At 39.8% G+C, this 26,461-nt stretch overlaps 1 protein-coding gene across 3 annotated transcripts in view; it reads right to left on the minus strand.

The window, feature by feature from the left end:
* Nucleotides 1-371: 371 nt before the first annotated feature.
* Nucleotides 372-26,461, minus strand: part of DTL (denticleless E3 ubiquitin protein ligase homolog) — a 67,525-nt gene continuing 41,435 nt past the window's right edge. For all 3 annotated transcript variants that reach the window (XM_058430443.1, XM_032136487.2, XM_058430444.1), the window contains 3 exons: nucleotides 24,879-25,014; nucleotides 4,127-4,959; nucleotides 372-2,357 (listed from right to left, as the gene is read on the minus strand). In XM_058430443.1, coding sequence (XP_058286426.1) covers nucleotides 2,259-2,357; nucleotides 4,127-4,959; nucleotides 24,879-25,014 — 1,068 coding nt within the window. In that variant the 3' untranslated portion in view covers nucleotides 372-2,258. The remainder of the gene's footprint in view (nucleotides 2,358-4,126; nucleotides 4,960-24,878; nucleotides 25,015-26,461) is intronic.

Consider the following 26,461-nt stretch of genomic DNA (forward strand, 5'->3'; position numbering starts at 1 on the left):
TAATCAGTCATCCTCACAAAATTTAATTAAGGGCCCGTGTTGAAACAGCCAAAAGCAAACTCTAATATGGGATCCTAGCAATAGTGCTTGGAATGTATTCAAACGGAAAAGTATGTGCTGGAAATACTTGTTTAGAAAAAGAACTACATCACTCCACCCTGCTTTATCAAGTAATCCAAGCCATCTTAAATGCTCAAGGTCTGACCCAAGCAAGATGTTTTTTATTAAAAGCTCTTTCAGCTTGAAATAGATTATAACTTTGGGAATAAACATTTCATTTAATGAACAAGTAGAAGGAATTCGTGACTACTATAGTTCTTTTGTGTAGACTGCTTCTAGGTAATGCAAAAAGCTCAGAAAAGGACATCAGATAAGGTAAAAGGCTTTATTATTCAGGATCAGCTCAAAGTCTGACACGGACACAGGCAGGGATAATTATCTCATCACAGTTGACCTTTGGCACCCATTTAAAAGTACTAGCTTTCCAAGTGAGACATGTTATACTCAGTAGACTCTCGGTATAATTTCTGACAGCCAAATGTATCCCAATTTCACTCAGTAGTGCTGCCAGGAGATGTGTGGGGATACAAACAAAATCATCTACTTTATCAATCTTTTTCTTTTTCATGGATTTTTTTCCCCCATTGGCTTTCAAAGCAAGTGAGATAAACAGCATTACTGGCAGATATTGGTCATAAATAACATCTTCCCAAAGCCCAACAGTCAAAAAACAAACACCAAATATAAGCAGATTAAGCAGATTTCCTAAATATTCAGTTAAGGCTATGGTGTGCTTGGTTTTGACCAGAGCAATTCTATGGCTTCCTTTTATTTTTCTCCCTGGATAAAACTATGCTTACTTGATCTATGCAATTTCAGTTGTTACAGCTTTAACTTATAGATCAAAGGGATTAAAAAGTTGTCAGAATAGATTTTCAAATAATGACAAAAACCGACATAAAGTCTGCACAGTCCTCAGGGATATGGATAAAACAAATGAAGCTTCATGACTGGAAGGAGGCTCCCTTCTAAGTACATAGTACATAGAAAGTATGTAAAGCCTCTTTCCCTGAGGGTACAAAGGTGAAAAATATAAAACAATGGTTCAAGATCACTGATACATAATTGTTGATTAAGGGGAGGGATGTTTAAGATATTTTGCACATTATTAACTTAGAGTCAGTCTATACACTCTCTGTATTAAATATCTAGAGAAAATTCTATTACTTTTTGGCTCAGGGCTATCTATACTAAAAGGCTATTGCTTTTTATGTACATGAAAAGAAACTCAAGATTTATGTTTCTGGTTCTGGATTTTCAGTTAAGAGCTATACAAAAATATCAATAAGAAATCATCACTTTTTTCTTAAAATCTGATGACTTATTTTTTTTAAAACATTGCAGCCCCTAAAGAACTGATGACTGCACCTGAATTCAAACCCCAAATTGATTTTATAAAACATCTTCCTCTAGTAAACGGCAAAAATCATAACCTGTAGATGTTGGGTTGGCTGACATAGCAGATTGCTTGGTGAAAACATGGGGACCTGAAATCTCATACGGGAGATATATTTGAGAGAAAAAAGACAAACACAGCTTTCTGTTGTTGTTCTCCTAGTTTCTCCAAAGAGTTGACATTTATCACTGCATTTAAAATAAAGATGACTTTAACTCAAGAGACTGCATTTTAACACTGAACTGATATAAATGTACTTATCTGAACATCACATTTTTACACATACTTAAAAAAAAACCCACAAAAGCATAGTGAAAAGATTATGTATTTCAAATAAAATTTTACATGTTGGAGGCAGAACAGAACCAGGGGTCTTAAGCACAGGATTTCTCAGTCAGCCTTCACAGGTCTCATGCTGCGGCTGGCAGATACTTTCCACTAAGCATGTTAAGTTTCAGGATAACAAGAAACTTTTTTGCCTCCATGAACTGGGATGTCATTATTGTAGAGAAGATGAATAATTTAAAAAGTGAAGACTATTCATTCAAAATGCTAGAGTGACAAATTTACTTTATGAAATTTAAACACAGCATTCATCCTCGGGAAGCTGCATATACATTATGGTAGTAGAACCAGATTAGGTACATTTCAGCACTGAAAAGATTTTGTCTAAAAATGAAAAGGCAGCTTTCTTAAAGACCAGAGTTATAGAGTCACTCTAGTATTTTTCATCTTGTTTTAGTGGACCAAAGTTCAGCTTGTTTTAGTGGACCAAAGCTCAGTAACTCACTCAGATTAGAATCTATAATTCTGTTGAGTGTTCAGGACCACAGAAGTCCTCCTGGGACTTTCTATGGAAGTATGTGCAGATTTTCCTCATGGAGCTGGGAGTGATGGTGACCTAGAAGAAGAAAGTTTCGATTTCAGAGATTTCCTTGAAATTCAACTGTTACCAAGTTATCACTAAGGCATACCTTAAATTAGGTTGCCAGAAATTTCATTGTTAATTAGCCTGCTTTCAGCTCCAAATACTTTCAATGGCAATGTCTCTTTCGGCTGATTTGCACTGACTATAGTAAAAACTTAACAGATGATATGTAGGGAAAGAAGGCATAGACTTTTTATGTGAATAGAAAACATTTACTAGCTAAGTGTCCTAATAAGAAACAAAGAAGTTACAATTACTATCCTTTTTGAAATAAATGAATAAATCAGCGCCCCCCCCCCCCGCCAATTTATAAACAAGATAGGTATTCAAATGGAAGATGTTACTCTCTTCCGAAGGTTGACATTATCATCATATAAAGGTAAAAAATTTTTAAGAAATGTTAGCTTCAAATAAATTACAAGACCAGCACACTATTTCTACTTTTTAAAGATTTTAAGATTTATGTATCAGTGAAAATAGTTTTTCATTGGAACTACTTTTCTGCTAACACATAGCTGAGACCAGCTCCCTTGAAAAAAAATTAGAAATTTTGGCTAGAGATAAAGAGCAGTCATAATTTTGAGAGAAGGAAAGATTCCTTATAACTGTCTTTTTTCTCCACTTTCTACAGCAAGGTCTTGATTACAGTTTGTGTACTAAGTTGTCTTTAAAATCTATCAGTTTATTTTTCTAAAATTATGGGATAGGTCTTCATGAGAGCAGGTGGGGGTTATGAACACTTATTAAACTAAAACTGGCCTAAGGTTGGTTATCTAGCTTCTGCCCTTTAAAATGGCAGATGATGCTGATCATGATTCTGGGTTCTATTTCAATCATCCCGCCACCACAAGAGCTACTGTGAAGTACCGTGGAAACTTCCTTAACCCATCTCCCCTTAACATGCAAACAACAGAAGCTTTTTATTCTCTCTGACTGGTGCCCATAGCTCACCCAATGCACTCAGCTACTTCTGCCTCCACCACTGTAATGAATCTTGTTTTTCAAGGTTCACAAACCTATTTCTGCCAGCAATCACTGATGACTGATACTATCTAATTTAAATATTAAGTCAGTCAATGAAATGAATCCTAAAAAGATAAGTGACACTACACTGAATGTTAAAAAGGATAGATATAGGTGTCAAAAGTATTACTGTGGTGTGGTAAAATGATTATAAAAGATTGGGGAGAAGTCATAAAAGTCTAGAAAGATTCCGCACTCAAATTGTTTTGTAAGTATCTAAGTTTCACTGTATTTTAAATAATCACAAAATGTAATTACGAACTGGAAATCTACTTATGGATGTTGGCAACTTTCCCATGAACAACAGCTTTATCTATAAAAAGAGGATGGCATACTGTCTAACAGGAGAGGGGAGGTATTTTTGAATTGATATCCTGAAGCATGATGATGAAGGCTTTAGTGAATCAGGCAACAGGGCTGAGGAGTATGGACCCTGACAGGAGGGATTTTAATGGGAGTAAGTAGAGTTGCCAGATAAAATACAGCACATTCAGTTACACTTGAATTTCAGAGAAACAAAAATAGTTTCTTAGCATAAAAAATTTTTAGTAAAAATACGGCCCATGCAAAATTTGTTTTGTATTTATGTGCTAAATTTGGCAGCACTAGGAATAAATAGATTTCTTTCTTTAAAAAAAAAAAGCATCCTGACTTGAGACATCTGGGTGTCTGGCCCCTTTTAAGTTAGGAAATGTATCTTCCCACCACTGCTGACTTACCGGGCTTGGCGATGTCTTTCCGCTCTGTCTCCTGGAATTGGGTGTCTGGGACGATGGACTTCGTGGAGATGGATTCTCAGCCTTCCGTTTGGCTGCCATGGCCAACAACCAGTTTTTATTCTCTGGGGAACTATTTTCTTTGCCTACCATTTCAGACCCTTCTCCACAAGGTCTCAAAGGAAGAGGTAGCGTTCCACAGCTTTCTGAAGCATACGGACTGACAGGAGACGGAGGCTCTGAGATACTTGTACCAGCTCCTTCAATTTTGCTTGATTTAGTAGGACCTAGAGAGTCCTTACTAAGGTCTTCCTGGTTACCAGCAAGGCAGCACAGATCCAAATGAAGATTTTCAACTTGGCCATCGAGCTCAGTCACACAGTTACAACTCTTCACACACTTTTGTTTCACACTCTCCAGACAGCTTGAGTCTAGCCTCCTCTTTACTCTATTTCTAGACTCAGAGCAAGCCTCTGCTTGGGATGACTTCTGGCTCACAGGAATAAGGGCTTTTCTTGGAGACATGATCTTGGTCTCGGAAGCAGGTGGAGTGATGGGTGGTGATGAGGAAGGTGTTCGGGTCACCCAGTTTCTAATCGACATCTTGAAAGATGAAGGTGGCTTGGGAGAGATGGAGGAGACAGAGCCTCTTCTGTTGATGGGAGACCGGGCCTTGGCAGGAGAGGTTTTAATAGAGAACGTAGGAGTATTTGAAGGAAGAGGGAGGTCTCCAGCACAGCTTGGGGCACAAGCTGCGGATGACGGGGAAGAATTGGATGGATTGCACTTTACCCTGGGGGCTTTGGCAGGAGTACTCTGGCTACTCGTTACTGTTACTGAAAAAGAGGAGAGGATCATGAAAATCAGAAGTGAAAGCCATACAAAGTCCCTAAATGCTCATCAAGAAAAATCATAGTTAACCTAATCATCTAAGGGTCAATTTGCCAGTAAGTAGGTTATATACATCACTTGATTCCAACCACACCCTTTTATCATTTTCCTTTCTCTTTTCCAAGTCACCAACCTCCCAACTATCCCATTATAAAATATATACTTGTAAAAATCGACAAAATACCAAAAAACATAAAGAGAAAAAATTTAAAGCACTTAGGTAAACCATGTTTAGCATACTTTCTATATTTATGCATGTGATACATACTATACGTCTCAACTTTTTTCTTTACAAAAATGAGACTGATATAAGGGGAAAGTGGCAGATAGGAGGCGACTAATTTGCCACTCAGACAGACAGAACAGCATGTGGAGACTCACATAGTGAACTTTGGCTCCAAGAACTATTGCAGGAACATACCAGAAAAAACAAAAGAATTAACAGATCCTTTGAAAGAAGTGGCTTGCTGCTGCAAAATCCATAAGACAGCAGAAAAATTGAGTGCCCAAAGTGTGAGAGGGCTCCCGAAGCTGTGAGCTTGGTCAAAGAGGACAACCATCCCTGACGGAGGAGAACCGGTCTTCAGTCAAGGGTATATGAGTAAATGTGCTCCCCTGCTAGAACCTCCAAACAAACTCTCAAGGTCCAAAGTGTGAGAGGGTGGCCGGGCGTGGTGGCTCATGCCTGTAATCCCAGCACTATGGGAGGCCGAGGTGGGTAGATCACTTGAGGTCAGGAGTTCAAGACTAGCCTGGCCAACATGGTGAAACCCTGTCTCTACTAAAAATACAAAAATTAGCCAGGCATGGTGGTGTGCACCTGTAGTCCCAGCTACTTAGGAGGCTGAGGCAGAAGAATCGCTTGAACCTGAGAGGTGGAAGTTGCAGTGAGCCAAGATCGCACGCACTGCACTCCAGCCTGACAGAGCGAGACTCCGTTTCAAAACAAACAAACAAACAAACAAAAAACAGTGTGAGAGGGGTAAAGTCCACTTCTGCACACATCCTCACTGGGGAACCTGAAAATCCAGATCATGGGAGAAGGAGAACTGAAATGAATTTAGAGAGCCAAACAAGATATAAAAGTAGAAGCAGCAGCAGGAAGAGCCCTGTAGGCACTCCTGGTCCCCAGGGAAACCATTTCTGACTATCTCACAGGGGTCTTTGGAGAGGGCAGCCAATGGAATTGGGGAAGGACCATAGGGAGAAGGAGACTTTCAGCTGAACTTCGTAATGATTTCAACTGAGCCTGAATTTTCCTGGGCAGAATCTGCAGGGAGATGGGACAGACAGGAAGTGCACGTATGAGCACAGAAGCTGTGGCAGGCAGATGGACACGGCCTAAAAGCCCTGCTTGCTTTCTCGGCGGGGAGGTTTGTAGTCTAGGACAAGATCTCCACCCTGTGCACTGGAGGCATGGATACAAATTTGGTTCTGTTGGCTGTTGGGGAAGCACAGCAGGCGTGAGACTGGCCTTGCTGGCTGTGGCCTGTCACTGCCGGCTTTCCCCTATTTCCCTGGTGATGTGTATGAAGCGGCAGAGACAGCCATAATCTCCCTTAGAACATAACTCCATTGGCCTGTTAACCACCACTCCCATCGCCCAGAGGCCACAGCAAGCCCTGCCCAAGGAGTCTGAGCTCAGACACACTATCCCTGCCCCCACCAGATGGTCTTTCTCTAACCGCCCTGGTAGCCGTAAACAAAAGACAAACAAATGCATAAACTCGTGGGGCCCTGCCCATTGCCTGAGAAACCCGAAAACCTATCCAGGCAACCTTAGGGCAAGCTTATATCCCCCGCTATACTACCGCAGTTGATACTCTCTTGAAAGCGCCACCTGCTGGCTGGAGGCCAACCAATTCAAGCCATTACAGCAATTCAACAGAACCACCCTGCTCCAAGAAACGAGAAAATACCAGCTAATTCTACTGCCCGTAACATCTTGGCCAACCAGAGGTGCTGAGTCTGTCCATGTAATAACTTCAGTGCTAGTATAACTAGCATTCAAGACAACCAGTACACTAAATAAAACTACAACCAAGTACTCTCACACAGTCCACTTCACTCCCTTCCTACCACCTCCATCAGAGCAGGTGCTGGTATCCATGGCATACAGACCTGAAGACAGATCACATCACAGGACTCTTTGCAGACACTCTCCAGTGCCAGCCTAGAACCCAGTAGCTCTGCTGGGTGGCTCGACCCAGAAGAGCAATAACAATCACTGCAGTCCAGCTCTCAGAAAGCCCCACCCCTAGGGAAGGGGGAGAGCACCACACCAAGGGATCACCCTGTGGGACAAAAGAATTTAAACAGCACACATTGAGTCCCAGATCTTTCTTCTGACATAGTCCACCCAAATGAGAAGGAACCAGAAAAACAATTCTAGTAATATGACAAAACAAGGTTCTATAACCACCCCTAAAATATTACACTAGCTCACCAGCAATGGATCCAAACCAATAATAAATCTTTGAATTGCCAGAAAAGAATTTAGAAGGTCAATTTTTTTTTTTTGAGATGGAGACTCACTCTGTCGCCCAGGCTGGAGTGCAGTGGCGCGATCTTGGCTCACTGCAAGCTCCACCTCCCGGGTTCATGCCATTCTCCTGCCTCAGGTTCCTGAGTAGCTGGGACTACAGGCACCAGCCACCATGCCCGGCTAATTTTTTGTATTTTTAGTAGAGACAGGGTTTCACCGTGTTAGCCAGGATGGTCTTGATCTCCTGACCTCATGATCCGCCTGCCTCAGCCTCCCAAAGTGCTGGGATTACAGGTGTGAGCCACCGCGCCCAGCCTTAGAAGGTCAATTATTAAGCTACTCAAGGAGGCACCGGAGAAAGGTGAAAACCAACTTAAATTTAAAAACAAAACAAAACAGGATGTAGATGAAAAAAATCTCCAGAGAAATAGATAGTCAAGATGAAGGAAAAAATCTGAAGAGCTGGGAAGCAAAAGCATCAGGTAACCTGTAAAGGAAAAACCTATCAGATTAACAGCAGATACCCTACAAGCTAGAAGGCATAAAGGTCTTATCTTTAGCCTTATAATTATTAGCTGACAAAATAATTATCAGCCAAGAATTTTGTATCCAGTGAAACTAAGCTTCATAAATGAAGATGAAAGTCTTTTTCAAACGCTGAGGGAATTTGCCACTACCAAGCCAGCATAGTTTACAAAAACTGCTAAAAGGAGTTCTAAATCTTGAAGCAAAACCTCGAAATACACCAAAATAGAATCTCATCTCATAGTGGGGACTTCAATACAGTAAGTTAACATAGAAACAATGGACTTATACCCTAGAACAAATGGACTTAACAGGTATTTACAGAACATTCTACCCAACAACTGCAGAATATACATTCTATTCATCAGAACATTCATGGAACATTCTCCAAGATAGAGACCATATGATAGGCCACAAAACAAGTCTCAATAAATTTAAGAAAATCAAAATTATATCAAGTACTCTCTCAGACCACAGTGGAATAAAATTGGAAATCAACTCCAAAGGGAATTCTTAGAACCATGCAACATTAAATAATCTGCTCCTGAATGATCTTTGGGTCAAGAATGAAATCAAAATCAAGCTGGAAATTAAAAAATTCTTTGAACTGAATGAAAAAAGTGACACAACCTAACAAAACCTCTGAGATACAGCAAAAGTAGTGCTAGGCGGAAAGTTCACAGCATTAAGTGCCTACATCAAAAAGTCTGAAAGAGCACAAATTGACAATGTAAGGTCACACCTCAAGAACTCGAGAAACAAGAACAAACCAAACCCAAACCCAGGAGGAGGAAAGATACAACAAAGATCAGAGTAGAACTTAACAAAATTGAAACAACAACAACAAAACACAAAAGATAAATGAAACAAAAAGCTGGTTCTTTGAAAAGATAAACAAAATTGATAGCCCATTAGTGAGATTAACCAAGAAGAGAGAAGATCCAAATAAGTCCAATTAGAAATGAAACAGGAAATATTAACAACGAATATCACAGAAATACAAAAGATCATTCAAGGCTACTATGAACACATTTATGCTCACAAACTAGAAACCTAGAGGAGATGGATAAATTCCTGGAAATATACAATCCTCCTAGATTAAACCAGGAAGAAATAGGAACTCTGAACAGACCAGTAACAAGCACTGAGATTGAAATGGTAATAAAAAAATTGCCAAGAAGAAAAAGTCCAGGACCAGATGGATTCACTGCTGAATTCTATCAGACATTTAAATAAGAACTGGTACCAATCTTACTGAAACCATTCCAAAAGAGAAAGAGGGAATCCTCCCTAAATCATCCTATGAAGCCAGTATCACTCTAATACCAAAACCAGGAAAGGACATGACAAAAAAGAAAACTACAGACCAATATCCCTGATGAACATAGATGCAAAAATCCTCAACAAAATACTAGCTAACCAAATCCAACAGTATATCAAAAAGATAATCTACCATGATCAAATGGATTTCAAACCAGGGATGCAGGGATAGTTTAATATACACAAGTCAATACATGAGATACACCATATAAACAGAATTAAAAACAAAAATCAGGCTGGGTGCGGTGGCTCATGCCTGTAATCCCAGCACTTTGGGAGGCCGAGGAGGGCAGATCACTTGAGGTCAGGAGTTTGAGACCAGCCTGGCCAACATGGTGAAACCCCATCTAAAAATATAAAAATTAGCCAGACGTGGTATCTCAGCTACTTGGGAGGCTGAGGCAAGAGAATCCCTTGAACCTGGGTGGCGGAGGTTGCAGTGAGCTGAGATTGTGCCATTGCACCCCAGCCTGGGCAATAAGAGCGAAACTCTGTCTAAGAGAAAAACAAACAAAAACACATGATCACTTCAATAGAAGCAGAAAAAACATTTGACAAAATCCAACATCCCTTTATGATGAAAACCCTCAGCAAAATTAGCATAGAAGGAACATACTTTAAGGTAATAAAAGCCATCCATGACAAACCCACAGCCAACGTTATACTGAACGGGGAAAAGTTGAAAGCATTCCCCATGAGAACTGGAAAAAGACAAGGATGCCCACTTTCACCACTTCTATTCAACATAGTAGTGGAAGCCCTAGCCAGCCACAGCCAGTCAGAAAAGAGAAATAAAAGGCATCCAAATTGGTAAAGAGGAAGTCAAACTGTCACTGTTAGCAAATGATATGATTGTCTACCTAGAAAACCCTAAAAACTCATCCAAAAAGCTCCTAGATCTGATAAATGAATTCCATTAGGTTTCAGGATACAACATCAATGTACATAAATCAGTAGTACTGCTATACAGCAACAGCAAACAAGCTGCGAATCAAATCAATAACTCAACCCTTTTTACAATAGCTGCAAAACCTATGAATATACCTAACTAAGGAAGTAAAAGACCTCTACAAGGAAAACTACAAAACACTGCTGAAAGAAATCAAGACGACACAAACAAATGGAAAAACACAACCTATGCTCAAGGATGGGTAGAATCAATGCTGTGAAAATAACTATACTGCCAAAAGCAATCTACAAATTCAGTGCAATTCCCATCAAAATACCATCATTGTTCTTCACAGAACTAGAAAAAACAATCCGAAGTCATATGGAACCAAAAAACAGCCCACATAGCCAAAGCAAGACTAAGCAAAAAGAACAAATCTGGAGGCATCATATTACCTGACTTCAAACTACACTACAAGGCTATAGTCACTCAAACAGCATGGTACTGGTATAAAAATAGGCAAATAGACCAATGGAATAGAACAGAGAACCCAGAAATAAAACTAAATACTTACAGCCAAATAATCTTCAACAAAGCAAACAAAAACATAAGGTGGGGAAAGGACACCCTATTCAACACATGGTGCTGGGATAACTGGCAAGCCACATGTAGAATGAAACTGGATCCTCATCTCTCACCTTATACAAAAATCAACTCCAGATGGACCAAAGACTTACATCTAAGACCTGAAACCATAAAAACTCTAGAAGATAACATGGGAAAAACTCTTCTAGACATGGCCTAGGCAAAGAGTTCGTGACCAAGAACCCAAAAGCAAATGCAAGAAAAACAAAGATAAATAGATGGAACTTTTAGCTTAAACTAAAAAGCTTCTGCACAGCAAAAGAAATAATCAGCAAAGTAAACAAAGAACCCACAGAGTGGGAGAAAGTCTTCACAATCTATGCAACTGACAAAGGACTATTATCCAGAATCTACAAGGAACTCAAACAAATTCATACGGGAGTGCTGGGAAGGGAAGAGCATCGTCCCTTTAAATGATATGGAATGGAGGAAGGGAAGTGTTGGGTAGAAGAAGGTGTGATCCCTGTAGGGCTCCATCCCCACAGACCTAGGTGAGGACAGGCATTTCCTTCCCAAATGTTGCATTTCCCAAGACCACCTTGGCCTGCCACGCCCCCATCCTGTGCCTATAAGAACCCCCAAGACCCTAGCAGGAACACACGGTGGCTGGATGTTGTGAGGAACACATCGGCAGAGAAAGACACAAGTGGCTGGTTGTCGAGCAGACGTTGAGGAGCACGCTGGCAGAAGAGCACACTGACAGGCATTGGCAGGCCAGCCGGGAATCAACTGGTGGAATGATGCAGAGTTTGGTCAGGGCAGTCGGAGGAGAACTTGGGCCGCTAAAGGCCCAACTCCAGGGGAAAACCATTTCCCTCTGGCTCCCCCATCTGCGGAGAGCTACTTCTGCTCAGTGGAACCTTGCACTCAAATTCTCCAAGACCACATGTGATCCGATTCTTCCGGTACACCAAGGCAAGAACCCCAGGATACAGAAAGCCCTCTGTCCTTGCGATAAGGCAGGGGTCTAATAGACCTGGTTAACACAAGCCGCCTATAGACAGGAAAACTAAAAGAGCACACTGTAACACAAGCCCACTGGGGCTTCAGGAGCTGTAAACATTCACTCCCAGACACTGCTGTGGGGTCGGAGCCCCACAGCCTGCCCATCTGTATGCTCCTGTAGAGGTCTGAGCAGCAGGGCATTGAAGAAGCGAGCCACACCCTCATCGCACGCCCTGCAAGGGGGACAAGGGAACTTTTCCGGTTTTAAAATCAACAAGGAAAAAAAACAAATAATCTCATCAAAAAGGGGGCTAAGGACATGAACAGACAATTCTCAAAAAAAAGATATACACAGGGCCATCAAACTTATGAAAAAATGCTCAACATCACTAATAATCAGCGAAATGTAAATCAAAACCACAATGCAATACCACCTTACTCCTGCAAGAATGGCCATAATTGGGGTGGATGTGGTGGAAAGGGAACACTTTTACACTGCTGGTGGGAATGTAAACTAGTACAACCACTACGGAAAACAGTACAGAGATTCTGTAAAGAACTAAAAGTAGATCTACCATTTGATCCAGCAATCCCACTACTGGGTATCTACCCAGAGGAAAAAAAGTTATTATATGAAAAAGACACTTGCACATGCATGTTTATAGCAACATAATTTGCAACTGCAAAAATGTGGAACCAGCCCAAATGCCCTTCAATCAACAAGTGGATAAAGAAAACGTGGTGTGTATATATATACCATAGAATACTACTTAGCCATAAAACGGAATTGAAATAATGGCATTTGCAGGAACCAGGATGGAGTTGGGGACCATTATCTTTTTTTTTTTTTAGATGGAGTCTCGCTCTGTCACCCAGGCTGGAGTATAGTGGCATGATCTTGGCTTGCTGCAACCTCAACCTCCATCTCCCAGGTTCAAGCAATTCTCCTGCCTCAGCCTCCCAAGTAGCTGGGATTACAGGCATGCACCACCACGCCTGACTAAGGTTTGTATTTTTAGTAGAGAGGGGGTTTCACTATGTTGGCCAGGCTGGTCTTGAATTCCTGACCTCAGGTGATCCACCTGCCTTGGCCTCCCAAAGTGCAAGGATTACAGGCATGAGCCACTGCGCCTGGCCTGGAGACCATTATTCTAAGTGAAGTAGCTCCAGAATGGAACCAAACATCGTATGTTCTCACTTATAAGTGGGAGCTAAGCTATGAGGATGCAAAGGCATAAGAATGATACAATGGACTTTGGGGACTGAAGGTGGCAGGGAGGTAAGGGATAAAAGACTACACATTGGTTACAGCGTACACCACTTGAGTGATGGGTGCACCAAAATTTCAGAAATCACCACTAAAATACTTATCCATGTAATCAAACATCACCGGTTCCCCCAAAACTATTGAAATTTTTAAAAAAAGGAGAGATCACTATATATATACTATTTCATAATCTTTTATCTCAAGTAAATTTATTTTTATTGTGTATACGGGCTATAATGTGATGTTTTGATACATGCATACATTGTAGAATGATTAAATCAAGCCAATTAACATCACTTCATATATTTTTGTGGTAAGAACATTTAAAATCTACTCAGCAATTTTCAAGTACATAGTACGTTATTCTACTCTCTGCTCCTATGAGTTCAACTTTTTAAGATTCCACAAGTAAGTGAGATTATGCAGTATTTGTCTTTCTCTGTTTGGCTTATTTCTCCTAGCATGTCTTTCAGGTTCATCCCTGTTGTTGCAAATGACATTAACTTTCTTCTTTTTCAAGGTTGAATAGTAGTCCATTGTGTATATACACCATATTGTCTTTATCTGTTGATGAATACTTGGGTGATTCCGTATCTTGGCTATCGTGAATAGTGCTGCAGTGAACACTGGAGTGCAGGTATCGCTTCCACATACTGCTATCATTTTTTTTTAATATATACCCAAAAGTGAAACTGCTGGATCATATGGTAGTTCTATTTTTAATTTTTTTGAGAAACTGCCATTCTGTTTTCCATAATGGCTATGCTAACTTACATTCCCACCAGTGTACAAGGGTTCCCTTTTCTCCACATCCTTACCAATACTTGTTACCTTTTGTCTTTTTGATAAAAGCTATCCTAACAAGTGTGAGGGATATCTCACTGTGGTTTTGATTTACATTTCCCTGATGATTGGTGATGTTGAGCAGTTTTTCATATACCTGTTGGGCATCTGTATGTCTTCTTTTGAGAAACGTCTATTTGGGCCCTTTGTCCATTTTAAAATTAGGAATAACCTGCTTCTTAATATATTGTGAACATTTCCCACATTAATACAGATTTACCTTATCATTTTTAATAGCTACAATGTATTCTAAGGTATAGGTATTCTACAACACATTTAATGCTGCCATTTGCATTCTTATATAAACTCTTGAGAAATGCTAGGGCAGAAAGGCACTGCACAGGGGCTCTCAAACAGGAATGCACAGATCTAAAACCTGGCACAATCACTTACTATGTGATTGGGCATAACCCTTTATCTCCTTGGACTCAGATTCTATATCTATTAAAGGAGATAGTTTTTCTTTTCACAAGAAGCCATTCAATCAATTACTTGTTAAGGTTATCAGGCCTCACATGGCTTCCCACTTTATTTTACAAATGACTACTATTTTCCACAAGGCAAAAAACATTCAGAATCTCAGTGCTTGCTCTCTGCAAATCAAATCAAGCTTAGTAAATAGGACTTCTCTATGTGTACCTGTCCCTTTGTTTACATACAATGGCAAGTACTTCAGGCAAATTTTTATGAACTTCATGCTTCTTCCCTCTCACTCTACCACAGACAACACTTTCTCAATTTCCTTCTGAGCTTTCTAGATTGCTGAAATAACATTCCTGTCTTCAAATAACAAGGACATTTATTTATTTCTCAGTCACAAAGCCTTTGAATTGTTAACTATAATTTTTAATCCAGTTTAATTACCTAATTGCATTTATATCCAGCTGAATTTAGGATGGGCTGATATAAAAATGCAATCTCTCTTTTAGCATAAATAAAGATTGGCAAGTACTCACTTTAGTCAGTTAATTATCCTGTCCTTTTTTACCCTGTGCTTTTCACTCCTAAAGCAGTCTTGCCTTGAAAGAGAGAAATTTTACAAATTGACTTTTGCCTAAACTTTTCTCATCAACCATATGTTTAGAACCAGCCAAAATGTTACTGCTCAAATTTTAATAAGGATCATTACTGAAAAACCCCATTTTGTCATAAGGTGCCATCAAAAGGACTTAGTAACAGGAACCTATTCATGAAGCCTCTGGTTATGGTTCTCACACTAATGCTCTAGAGCTTGATAACAGCTATTTTCTCAGCAGAAAAGGAAGTTTTCATTTGCTGCACTCCTCAGTGCAGGTCAATAGTCACTGCACAGCTGCCACAGTCATCTGTTCCATTTAAGTGGGTCAAAGTGTACATTTAGGGCAGAAAGTCCTAAAATTTTATGAGTCCTATAATATGCCGATTAACAAGGCAGGATTGGAGAAGAAGGAAGAGCGGGGACAGGGACAAACCAGGTATCTAGGTTTCTGAAACTTGCATGGCACACACTGGAAGTATTTACTGATAAGGCTGGTATGAAATTGATGTGTTGGAAAGTTGGGGCATTTCCTCTTCCTTCAGGATGTCATGGTGAAAGAGGAAGTGGTCCATGGGGGTCGAAGAAATTTTGTTAGCTTTGAAGGTTAGCAAATGCTGGGTCAAATTTAAGTGTGTGTGTATGTGTTTTTTAAACAGTAATTAGATTATAACAGTATGAAAGTTAATGGTAAAAAAATTCAACCAGTACAGAGGGGAAGAGGGTAGAAACAGGATCCTCTTTTCAACTTTTTCATTTCACTTTTACATTCTTGGGCATTCCACAATTTTCTCTGTGCCTATTTGGCACATACAAAGGTATATATGTATCATACCTTAAAAAACCCCAAAATACAAATGGATTATACTATATATATATTACATGTTCTGCTATTTGCTCTTTTATTTTTACGTCTCTTCATGTAAGTACACATAGATGCATTGCATTATTTTTAACAGGTGCATAGCATGCCATTATGTGGGCCTACACATTTAAATATGGCATGCCATTTTTAGTACTTCATCTACTTAACTGGACCAACTCCTTATTGACCTTAAGCAATATATGAGATTTGATGACATAGTAGCATAAGACTGAGTTATTGCCCTAAATGCTTCCCTAAAGTCAGTTCCTTCGAACAATTATACGGAGTCTACTAACAGTTTGCAGCTTCTTTCTTTATTTTTTGAGACAGAGTCTTGCCTTGTCGCCCAGGCTGGAGTGCAGTGGCATGATCTCGGCTCACTGCAACCTTCGCCTCCTGGATTCAAACAGTTCTCCTGCCTCAGCCTCCCAGGTAGCTGGGATTACAGGCGTGTGCCACGACGCCCGGCTAATTTTGTATTTTTAGTAGAGATGGGGTTTTGCCATGTTGGCAAGGCTAGTCCCGAACTCCTGACCTCAGGTGATGCGCCTGCCTCGGCCTCCCAAAGTATTGGGATTACAGGCGTGAGCCACCGTGCCCGGCCAGCTTCATTCTATATGAGAGTTTGCCATCTGTCCTCAGCCTGCCTTTTCGTTCTTATCATGTACTTTGCTATTCTAGGATCACGTTACAGGACACTACTAGTTGCTTCCTGAACAAGCTGTGTACTGTCACATATCTTTGTTCATGTGGTTTTCTTGCCAAGTCAGCTCCTCCTTTGCCAGGCAGAAATTCTTCTCATGTTTCAAGGCTCTGATGACAATGTTAACTCCATTGTGAAGAATTCACAACTTCTTTCCTCTTCTCCCACAGAGCTCTCCTCTCACAGGGGAAATAGGTTCTGAGTCCCTTGTTTACACAGCTAATGGCTGTGTGCTATAGTTTTTGAATCTGCCTCCTGGACTAGACTGTGAGCCTAGAGGGCAGCTAATAATGGTTTACTCATCTTTAGGCCCAGTGCCCCTATAGTGCCTAGGAAGGAATTATTAAACAATGTTTGTTAAGTTTCATTACTGCTGACAAGGATACAGGTGAGGTTCTAGGGATCAGAAAATTGACTCTATAATTATCCTGCTGACTTGTGAGACTGCAGCAAGCAACTGAGACAGAATAGGTAAGGTTTCCTTCTCTTTAAGATAAGGATAATCAGGCCAGGCGCGGTGGCTCACGCTTGTAATCCCAGCACTTTGGGAGGCCGAGGTGGACGGATCACGAGGTCAGGAGATCGAGACCACGGTGAAACCCTGTCTCTACTAAAAATATAAAAAAATTAGCCGGGCGTGGTGGCGGGCGCCTGTAGTCCCAGCTACTCAGAGAGGCTGAGGCAGGAGAATGGCATGAACCCGGAAGGCGGAGCTTGCAGTGAGCCGAGATCGCACCACTGCACTCCAGCCTGGGTGACAGAGCAAGACTCTGTCTCAAAAAAAAAAGAAAAGGATAAGGATAATCAACTTTGTCACTCAATAATGCCTAAACCAGAGGTTCTCAATCCTGGCTACATAACAGACCTACTTGGAGCTTTGTAAAAATATAGGTACTTGGCGTCCACACCAGTCCCACTGAATCAATCACTGGGGATACACGGACTTGAAAAGCTCCCCAAGTAGCTATGATGCATAGCCAAGATTGAGGACTATTGGTTTCAACAGTGCTATGAGATCTCTGGCTAAAACACAGGGAAAGAGCGGTAAGCAATAAAGCAGGTGCCGGCTGGGAAAAGTAGGGCAGGGGAAAAGAGGCTGTGTCTTAGCACTTAAACCCTTCCAATTAATGTGTTAACTGGCGGGGGGGGGGCGGTTTACAAACCAGGGCCAGAAGTGAAGATAAGCAGCCCAGGACAGCAATGAAAGGTTGGCGTGGCAATTAGAAGCTTGGGAAAGCAGGCGAACATGATTTTCAAGATGGCAATGTGATTAGAAGCAGCAAATCTGTGGCTGGAAGCTGGCTTAGAGAGTCGAATGGTCAGTGTGCCAGCCTTTGGCACCCATGTCAGGTTGTTGCTTTGTAGTGCTCTTCAGAGTAACCCTAGCATCACCCAGAAATGGAGTAATCTAGGCATAACTCTTACTCCGATCTTAACCTGAAATTTTGCCTTGCTCTGCTAGGTTCTTTTTTTTTTTTTTTGAGACAGAGTTTTGATCTGTCCCCCAGGCTGGAGTACAGTGGCGCGATCTCTACTCACTGCAAGCTCCACCTCCTGGGTTCACGCCATTCTCCTGCCTCAGCCTCCCGAGTAGCTGGGACTACAGGCGTGTGCCACCATGCCCGGCTAATTTTTTTTGTATTTTTAGTAGAGACGGGGTTTCACCATGTTAGCCAGGATGGTCTCGATCTCCTGACCTCATGATCCACCCACTCGGCCTCCCAAAGTGCTGGGATTACAGGCGTGAGCCACCGCGCCCAACCTGCTCTGTTAGGTTCTAAAGAAGGCAGTGCTGCAGAGTGGTTCTGAGCATGTGTTCTAGAATCAGACTGCAAGGGTTCAGTTACAGACTCTGGTTCTACAACTTCATAGCTATGAGATTTTAAGCAAGTCTAACTTCCTTGACATTCAGTTTCAGTTGTTTTCATAATTAAATGAGATAATCCAAGTAGGTCCTTAGAACAATTATGCTAGGAGTCAATAATGGCTAAACGTTGTTATCATTACAACTCACATTTGGTCAATATGTAACTTTTTTGGTGACTTGGCTTCTAATACTAAGAATAATTAGTGGCACACTAAAAGTACATAGTTAAAAGCAAGATACTTTTCATCACAAATTTTAAAAAATGGTATAGTCATTAACACAAGAATTCCACCTTTGGGAATCTTATTTTAATGGGAAGGGGGACCCTAAATTCAGGGAGGAAAATACTCCAAGTTTTAAAATATTGGAAACAAATGTTTAACTACAGTAGAATAGCTAGGTAAATTATGGAACATTTACTCAAGTGTAGTATTTTAAATAGTGTTGCAAAAAAGATAACAGAAAGTACTTAAGGCTGGGTGCAGTGGCTCATGCCTGTAATCCCAGCACTTTGGGAGACTGAGGTGGGTGGATTGCTTGAGCTCAAGAGTTGAGCCCAGCCTGGGCAACATGGCGAAACCCCAACTCTACAAAAAATACAAAAATTATCCAGGCGTGGTGGTGTGTGCCTGTAGTCCCAGCTATTGAGAGGCTGAAGTGGTAGGATAGCTTGAGAGAAATGAAATGCGTATTCAGCACAACTATGGTTCTGTTAAAAAGAATCTATATGTATAAGGGAAAAACCTCAAAAAATAACTGGAAATGTTATTTAAAATTATGTCAAAGTGGAGGGAATACTGATGACTTTTTTTCTAAATCAGTATTCTCTAATGGCCTCATATGATTCTTTTCTTTTATATTTTCTAAAATGAGAGAGAGAAAAGTACATATAATGACAGACAACAGAAAGACATCCAAGTTCGTGGACCAGAAGATTTAACATTATTACGACGTCAATACTCCCATAACTGATCTACACAGTTACTGCAATTCCTATCAAAATCCTAGCTGGCTATTTTGCAGACAATGACAAGCTGAACCTAAAATTTGTATAAAAGAGACCCAGAACAGTCAAGACAATCTTGAAATAAAAGAAGAAAACAGAAGTAGAATTTCAAAACCTACTACAAAGCTACAGTAATGAAGACAATGCAGAACTATAATAAGGACAGACACATAGATCAATGGAATTGAGAAGTCAGAAATAAACCCTCACATTTATGGTCAATTGATTTTTGGCAGATTTTTACCAAGGGTGCCATGACAATTCAATGGGCTAAAGAATAGTCTGTGTAACAAGTGATGGTGAGAAAGTTAAATATCCATATGTAAAAAATTTGAATGCCTAACTCACACCATAACACAAAAATAAACTCAAAACGAATCACAGGCCTAAACTAAAAAACTAGAAGAAAGCAGTGGAGTAAATCCTTGTTACCTCAGAATAGGCAATAGTTTCTTTGATTTAATATCAAAAGCATAAATGACAAAGGAAAAAACAGATAAACTGAACTTTATCAAAATTATAAAGTTACATGTGTCAAGAGACACCATCAAGAAAGTAAAAACACAACCCACAGAATAAATCATTGCAAATCATTACATGATAAAGGACTTATGTCCAGAATATATAAAGAATGCTTACAACTCAACAATAAAAAGACAAATAACCCAATTAAAATATGGGCAGAAGATCTGCATAGACATTTCACCAAGGAAGATATATAAATGGCCAATAAGCACATGAAAAGATGTGCAGCATCACTGGCCATCAGGAAAATACAAATCAAAACCACAATGGGATACTAATTCACACCTGCTAGGATGGGTATAATGAAAAAGATGGACAATAACAAATGTTGACAAGAACATAAGAGAAATTGGAACCCTTATTTTAGGTGTTGAAAATATTCTAGAATTAGATTGTATTAATGACTACATAACTCTAAATATAGTTGACTCTCTGTATCTTGAGTTCTGTATACTGGGTTCCACAGCCATGCATTCAGTTAAACTACAAATTGAAAATATTAAAACAAAAACACGAAAAAAGATGGTTGTGTCTGTTTTTGTTTTAATATTTTCAATTTGTAGTTTAACTGAATGCATGGCTGTGGAACCCAGTATACAGAACTCAAGATACAGAGAGTCAACTATATTAGAGTTATGTAGTCATTAATACAATCTAATGTACAGACTTTTCTTTCCTGTCATTATTCCCTAAATGATATAGTAAAACTGTTAATATAGCATTTATACTGTACCAGGTATTTTAAGTAATCTAGAGATGATAAAAGTATATGGGAAAATGTACATAGGTATAGGCAAATACTACACCATATATAATGAATCTGAGCTTCTGTGGACTTTGGTATCTGTTGGGGGCTCCTGGATCCAATCTTCCATGGATCCTGAGGGACAACTGCATACTAAAAGGAACTGAGCTTTATCTTGATTTAACTAAAATCAGGACTGTATTAGGAGGATGAGGAGTATGAAGGTTTGATAGTGGTGGGACACAGGAAAGGGAGTTAAATCCTCATGTTACAAAGGAAAGAAGTTAATAAAGCTGAAAATTGCAAAAAATAAATAGAAATGCACAGAACTATTTAGAGGTCTAGACATACATATCAAAGAATCAGCAAAAAGATTTTAAAGAGGTTGCCTCTGGAAAAGGGAAACTATGAGGCAGAGGGTCTGTGGACTGCTATTTATCTTATTTGCTCTTGTAGAACTAGCTGACTTATTAAACTGTAATACTAAATTAATGAAAAAAATTTTTAGGGCTGGGCACGGTGGCTCGCGCCTGTAATCCCAGCAGTTTGGGAGGCCGAGGCAGGTGGATCACCTGAGGTCAGGAGTTCGAGACCAGCCTGACCAACATGGGGAAAACCCATCTCTACTAAAAATACAAAAATTAGCTGGGCGTGGTGGCACACGCCTGTAATTCCAGCTACTCGGGAGGCTGAGGCAGGAGAATTGCTTGAATAAGTGAGCTGAGATCATGCCACTGCACTCCAGGCTCGGCGACAGAGTGAGACTTTGTCTCAAAAAAAAAAATTAAAGCAAAGAGCAAGAACAAATAAGGCAGCACCATCAAAGACTACAGAAACCAGACTTAGAGCAAAAGACTCCTCTGAAGTCTAGTTCTGCATCTTATAAGCAACTAAATAAGTCATTAGAAAAATGAACCTGTTTATTTTCCCTTTCTCACCTTCAATTCCCCATTAACCTTAGGCCTTGATGGCTGAAGTAAAATGAATCTTTAAGCTTAAAACTCAAGCTTAAAGATAAGAAAGTCTGAAACAGTCACTGAGAGAATATAAGAATAAATGGACAGGGAAATATGATTGTTGGCCAGTAAAAGTCAACTTGAGGCTAGCAGTAATTAATTGAAAGTGAGCATTCCACATGGTTGTGTGTTTACCATGTAAGTACAACTATACAGCACATCTATTGATACCCTGAGGATCCACACTGTGGGTGGCTCATTGCTTGAAGATTTTTGCTCTTGGTTCATTGTTACCCTCTTCAACATTATCTCTGTCAATTTGTGGTGATTAAAAAACCCATGTACATGGTCTTTCCAATACCTTGGTTTCTCAGTTTCTTGACCACCTTCTTCTGTAATAATCTTGTCCTTTCACTCTCCTAAGCCACTTATTCTGTATCTTATTATTACCAATACCTGGAAATCTTCCATTATCTTAATTTCAATCATCACACTCATCACCACTTATTTTCCCAGCTCCCTTTAGTATTTCAATTCCAACAATCTTTTATCCTCAATCCGCTGACAGTACCACATTTACACTATCCCTTGGCCCCATTATGTCCTTACTTCCCTCCTGATATGGTTTGGCTGTGTCCCCACCTGAATCTCATCTTGAATTCCCATGTGTTGTGGGAGGGACCTGGTGGGAGGTAATTGAATAATGGGGGCAGGTCTTTCCCACGCTGTTCTCGTGATAGCAAATAAGTCTCATGAGATCTGACAGTATTATAAGGGGGAGTTTCCCTGCCCAATCTCTCTTTGCCTGCCACCATCCACGTAAAATGTGACTTGCTCCTCCTTGCCTTCCACCATGATTGTGAGGCCTCTCCAGTCATGTGGAACTGTAAGTCATTAAACCTCTTTCTTTTGTAAATTGCCAAGTCTCTTGTATGTCTTTATCAGCAGTGTGAAAATGGACTAATATGCCTCCTTACCAAGGTTATATCCTATAGTCATAATCATCCTCTTTGCATCCACCCTCAACTTCCTTCTTCACTTGCATTGCTAAACCACATCCCTGGTTAAATCCAGCTCTCTACCTATAGTATACTTGTACTTGCATAGCAAACCCACAACCATGTGGAGTGCTCACTTTCAATTAATTATTGCTAGCCTCAAGTTGACTCTTGAAGCCCAACAATCACATTTTCCTGTCCATTTATTCCTCTATTCTCTCAGTGACAACTTCAGACTTTCTTATCTCTTCTAAAATCTCTACTCCCTTTCTCCCTTATCCTCATTCGCAGTTAATAACCCTGATTCATGTTCTAACATCAGAACAGAAGGAAACTTCTGTAAGTTATGGCCATCTCATCTCTCCACCTCTCTCCCCACCATCTCTCAGTAGCCTACCTGCACCATGCTTATATATTCCACCTTTTCTCCAGTTACTATGGATCAACTATCCACGTTCCTGGCAAAGGCCTACCCTCCTACTGTGTATCAGATAGCATCCCCTCATGCTTAACATTGCCCCAGCAAATTCCCCTGCATCAATTTCCCCCTCTATACGATCCTGCCAATCACTGCGAAATGTTATATTCCTATTTAAAAAAAACCCCAGCAAACTTCAACCCTGCTTCTTTCTCCAGCTACCACTTCACTTCTCTTCTTTCCTTTATAACAAAACTCCTTGAAAGAACGTCTATACTTGTAGTCCCCAAGTCATACACATGAATGACACCAATCAGGCCACCATCATACCACCAAAACGACACTCATTAAGGTCACCAAATAACCCCTACAATTGCCTAATCCATTGGTCAGTTTTTAGGCCTCATCTTATTTGGTATGCCAGAAACATCAAATCAAATTCATCCCTCTCTCCTCTTATTTACTTGGCTTCCAGGATGTAACACTCTCCCAGTTTTTCTCTTACTTCTCTGGTTGTGGCTGCTCAGTAGGCATTAATGGTATTTGTCACCTCCTCAACCTCTAAACATCGGGGTACCCCAAGACCCCAGGCCTATTTTTTTCTATCTATAGCTATCTTCACCCTGTGTGATAATGAACCTCACATCTGCAACTTCAACCCTGAACTGCAGAATTAAACATCGAAATGCCTCCCTGACATGTCCATTTGGGTGTTTAATAATCATATCAAACAACATGCCTAAATGGAACTCCAGCTGTTCCCTCCCAAACTTGCTCTTCCTGCGGGGATATTTATCTAGGTTAATGACACTCCATCTTTTTAGCTTCTTAAGCAAAATCTCTGAAGTCATCCTTGATAACTCTCCCATATAGCCCCACATCTGATCCCTCAACATATTCTGTTGGCTCTGTCTTGTAAATATATCCAAAATTGAATGACTTCTCATCATAGCTTCTGCTACTACTCTGGTCTAAGTCACCATCATCATTTCCTGGATTATCTCAATGGCTTTTTAAAAGTAGCTTTTTGCTTTTACCCTGACCCCCTTACAATTTATCCTCAACACAGGAGCAAGAATGATCAAGTTAAAAGTCAAATTATGATACTCTTCTGCTCCAAACCCTCTGGTGGACTTTTGTCTATCAAAATAAAAGCCAAAGTCTCACAGAATTTCATTTTCTACTACTATTCCCTCCCTTTCCTTTGCCTGCTCCAGCCCTAGGGGACAGCCATGCTAGCCTCTCTGAGGAAGAGAAAATATGCCAAGCATGCTCCTGCTTTAGGGCCTGTGTACTTTTATCTGCCTGGGATATTCTTCTTTAAAATATCTATATGGCTTACTACTTCACCTTCTTTACTCAAATGCCATCTTTTCATTGAGGCCCCCCGGTCACCTAATATAAAATTTTGATAGCATACTTCACCCCTGCCCTTCTCCCTTTCCTATTTCCTTTATTCCTAAGCCCTTATTGTTATTTGACACAGTATACATTTTACTTTTTTATCTTGTTTATTGCCTCTCACACTAATATGTTAGCTCTATTTACATCTTCAGGATTTTTTATTCTTTTGTTCATTGCTGAATCCCTAGAAACTAAGAACAGGGCCCAGCACATACTGGGTGTTCAAGAAATACTTGTTGAATAAATCCACCACTGTAGTACCTTGTGTAAATGATAAACACAGTAGTGCTTGGGAAATACTTATCAAAAAGAATGAATGGCAAGAAGATACTGCTTCTCTTTAAAAACATACCAAAGCAAGATCAAATCTAGCTTATTACTCTGTACTGTCGGACTAAACTAGTCAAACCGTAAAAAACTTGGAAAGTATATGATATCCTTACCTAGGCCAGGTCTTGACTCTTTTTTCTTCTGAGAGGCCCAACCCACCGTGGAAAGTTTATCACCTCCTGGTTTCTCCTCTAAGCCTCTATTCAAGCGCCAGATTTTTAGTGTATTGTCATCAGAACAGGTAGCAATCTAAGAGGGAGTACCAAGAAGGGAATTAAGAAATTTCAATCAAAGATTCAAAATACATTAAAAAATAGGTGTGTCTTAAGGCCTTGTGACTGGAGAATTATTTTGTCTAATAAACAGGATATAGAAAATAATATCTTAAAGATCATGTACATCCATTTCTTGCTTTCAGTAATCATTCCAGATTTCCAACAAAGCTGACTCTTTAGTTTCTTCTTCATATACATTCTATTAGTATGTCTTTTGTTACTGGTCATTTCTTATCTAATCTAAAGTTCTGGCTCTTTATCATCTTCTGTATAAATACAAAATATGTAGTTAAGACACTCTTTTTACTCTTCTGTTAAATGATCCATCAGTATATGTTACCAACATTCAATTTCTACAACTTTCTTCTGAATTCTGCATGTTGTGCCACATTGCTAAAGTAATGGCACCATTTGCAAGATCAGACTTGGCCCATGACTCTAGTAGGCTGTGACAAGTAGAAGGAAACCATTCCTTTTGAGATTCTTTTCTGATAGGTAAAGGAGCAATCTGGGAAAACAAGTTCACTAGGCTGAAAGAAGTTAAAAAATAACCTTTGCCCCTTTAAAAATATCTGACTATTCTCGATCTTGGTCCCAAGCCTTTTATGGCAGAGAAAGTCCAGCTTGAAGAGCTTGTGGCAAATGGCCACTGGTACCAGAGCTGTTCCCCAGCATTTGTTTATATAATTTCTCTATTTCAGTCACTAAAGAGAAAGAAAAAAAGAATACACGTTCTCTTAAGTCTTGGCCCCCAAGAGACTGGCAGCTTTTTCCTTTCCTTACTGGGAGGCCAAAAGAAGATACACATATTTAACTGTTCAATATGAAATGTTTGGAATCTCACAGTTCCTCTATAGTTTATTAACAATAGTTTTTTGCAGAGCACCTACTATGTGTCTGGTAGTTTACATTCTTTATCTTATTTAATTCTCACATTCTAAAAGCTTTGTACTCAAATACTGTCATATGCAAAATGGGAATAAAGTTATTTGCCCAAAGTAACCACAATGAAATGGAAGAGCTAGAATTTAAACCCAGCTTTCTCCTATTCCAAATGCCAGACATTAAAAACACAAAAACAATACAAACCATATTTTACTTTCCTAATTCTAGGCTTGGGATGAAATTATTTTTAAGACTTAAAAAAGTAGCCAATAAATTAGTATAGGTAAACAGCCCTGCTATTATTTCCTTTGAGCACAGGAAATAAGGATAATTAATATATGATGTTTGAGATGCATAGGGGTAAGGATAATATATGACAATTGAAAAAAAGATAACATAATTAACTGAATAATTCGAAAATCATTCAACTTAGTAAGTACCATGAAGATGCAACACTCCATGTTAAAAGAAATTACATGGAATCTCAGAGGAAAAAATATCATTAATATGTAATTTTGGGTGATTAAAGTAATGAC

The sequence above is a fragment of the Hylobates moloch genome, unplaced genomic scaffold, assembly GCF_009828535.3.
Source record: "Hylobates moloch isolate HMO894 unplaced genomic scaffold, HMol_V3 SCAFFOLD_18, whole genome shotgun sequence".
NCBI classification, from domain to species: domain Eukaryota; kingdom Metazoa; phylum Chordata; class Mammalia; order Primates; family Hylobatidae; genus Hylobates; species Hylobates moloch.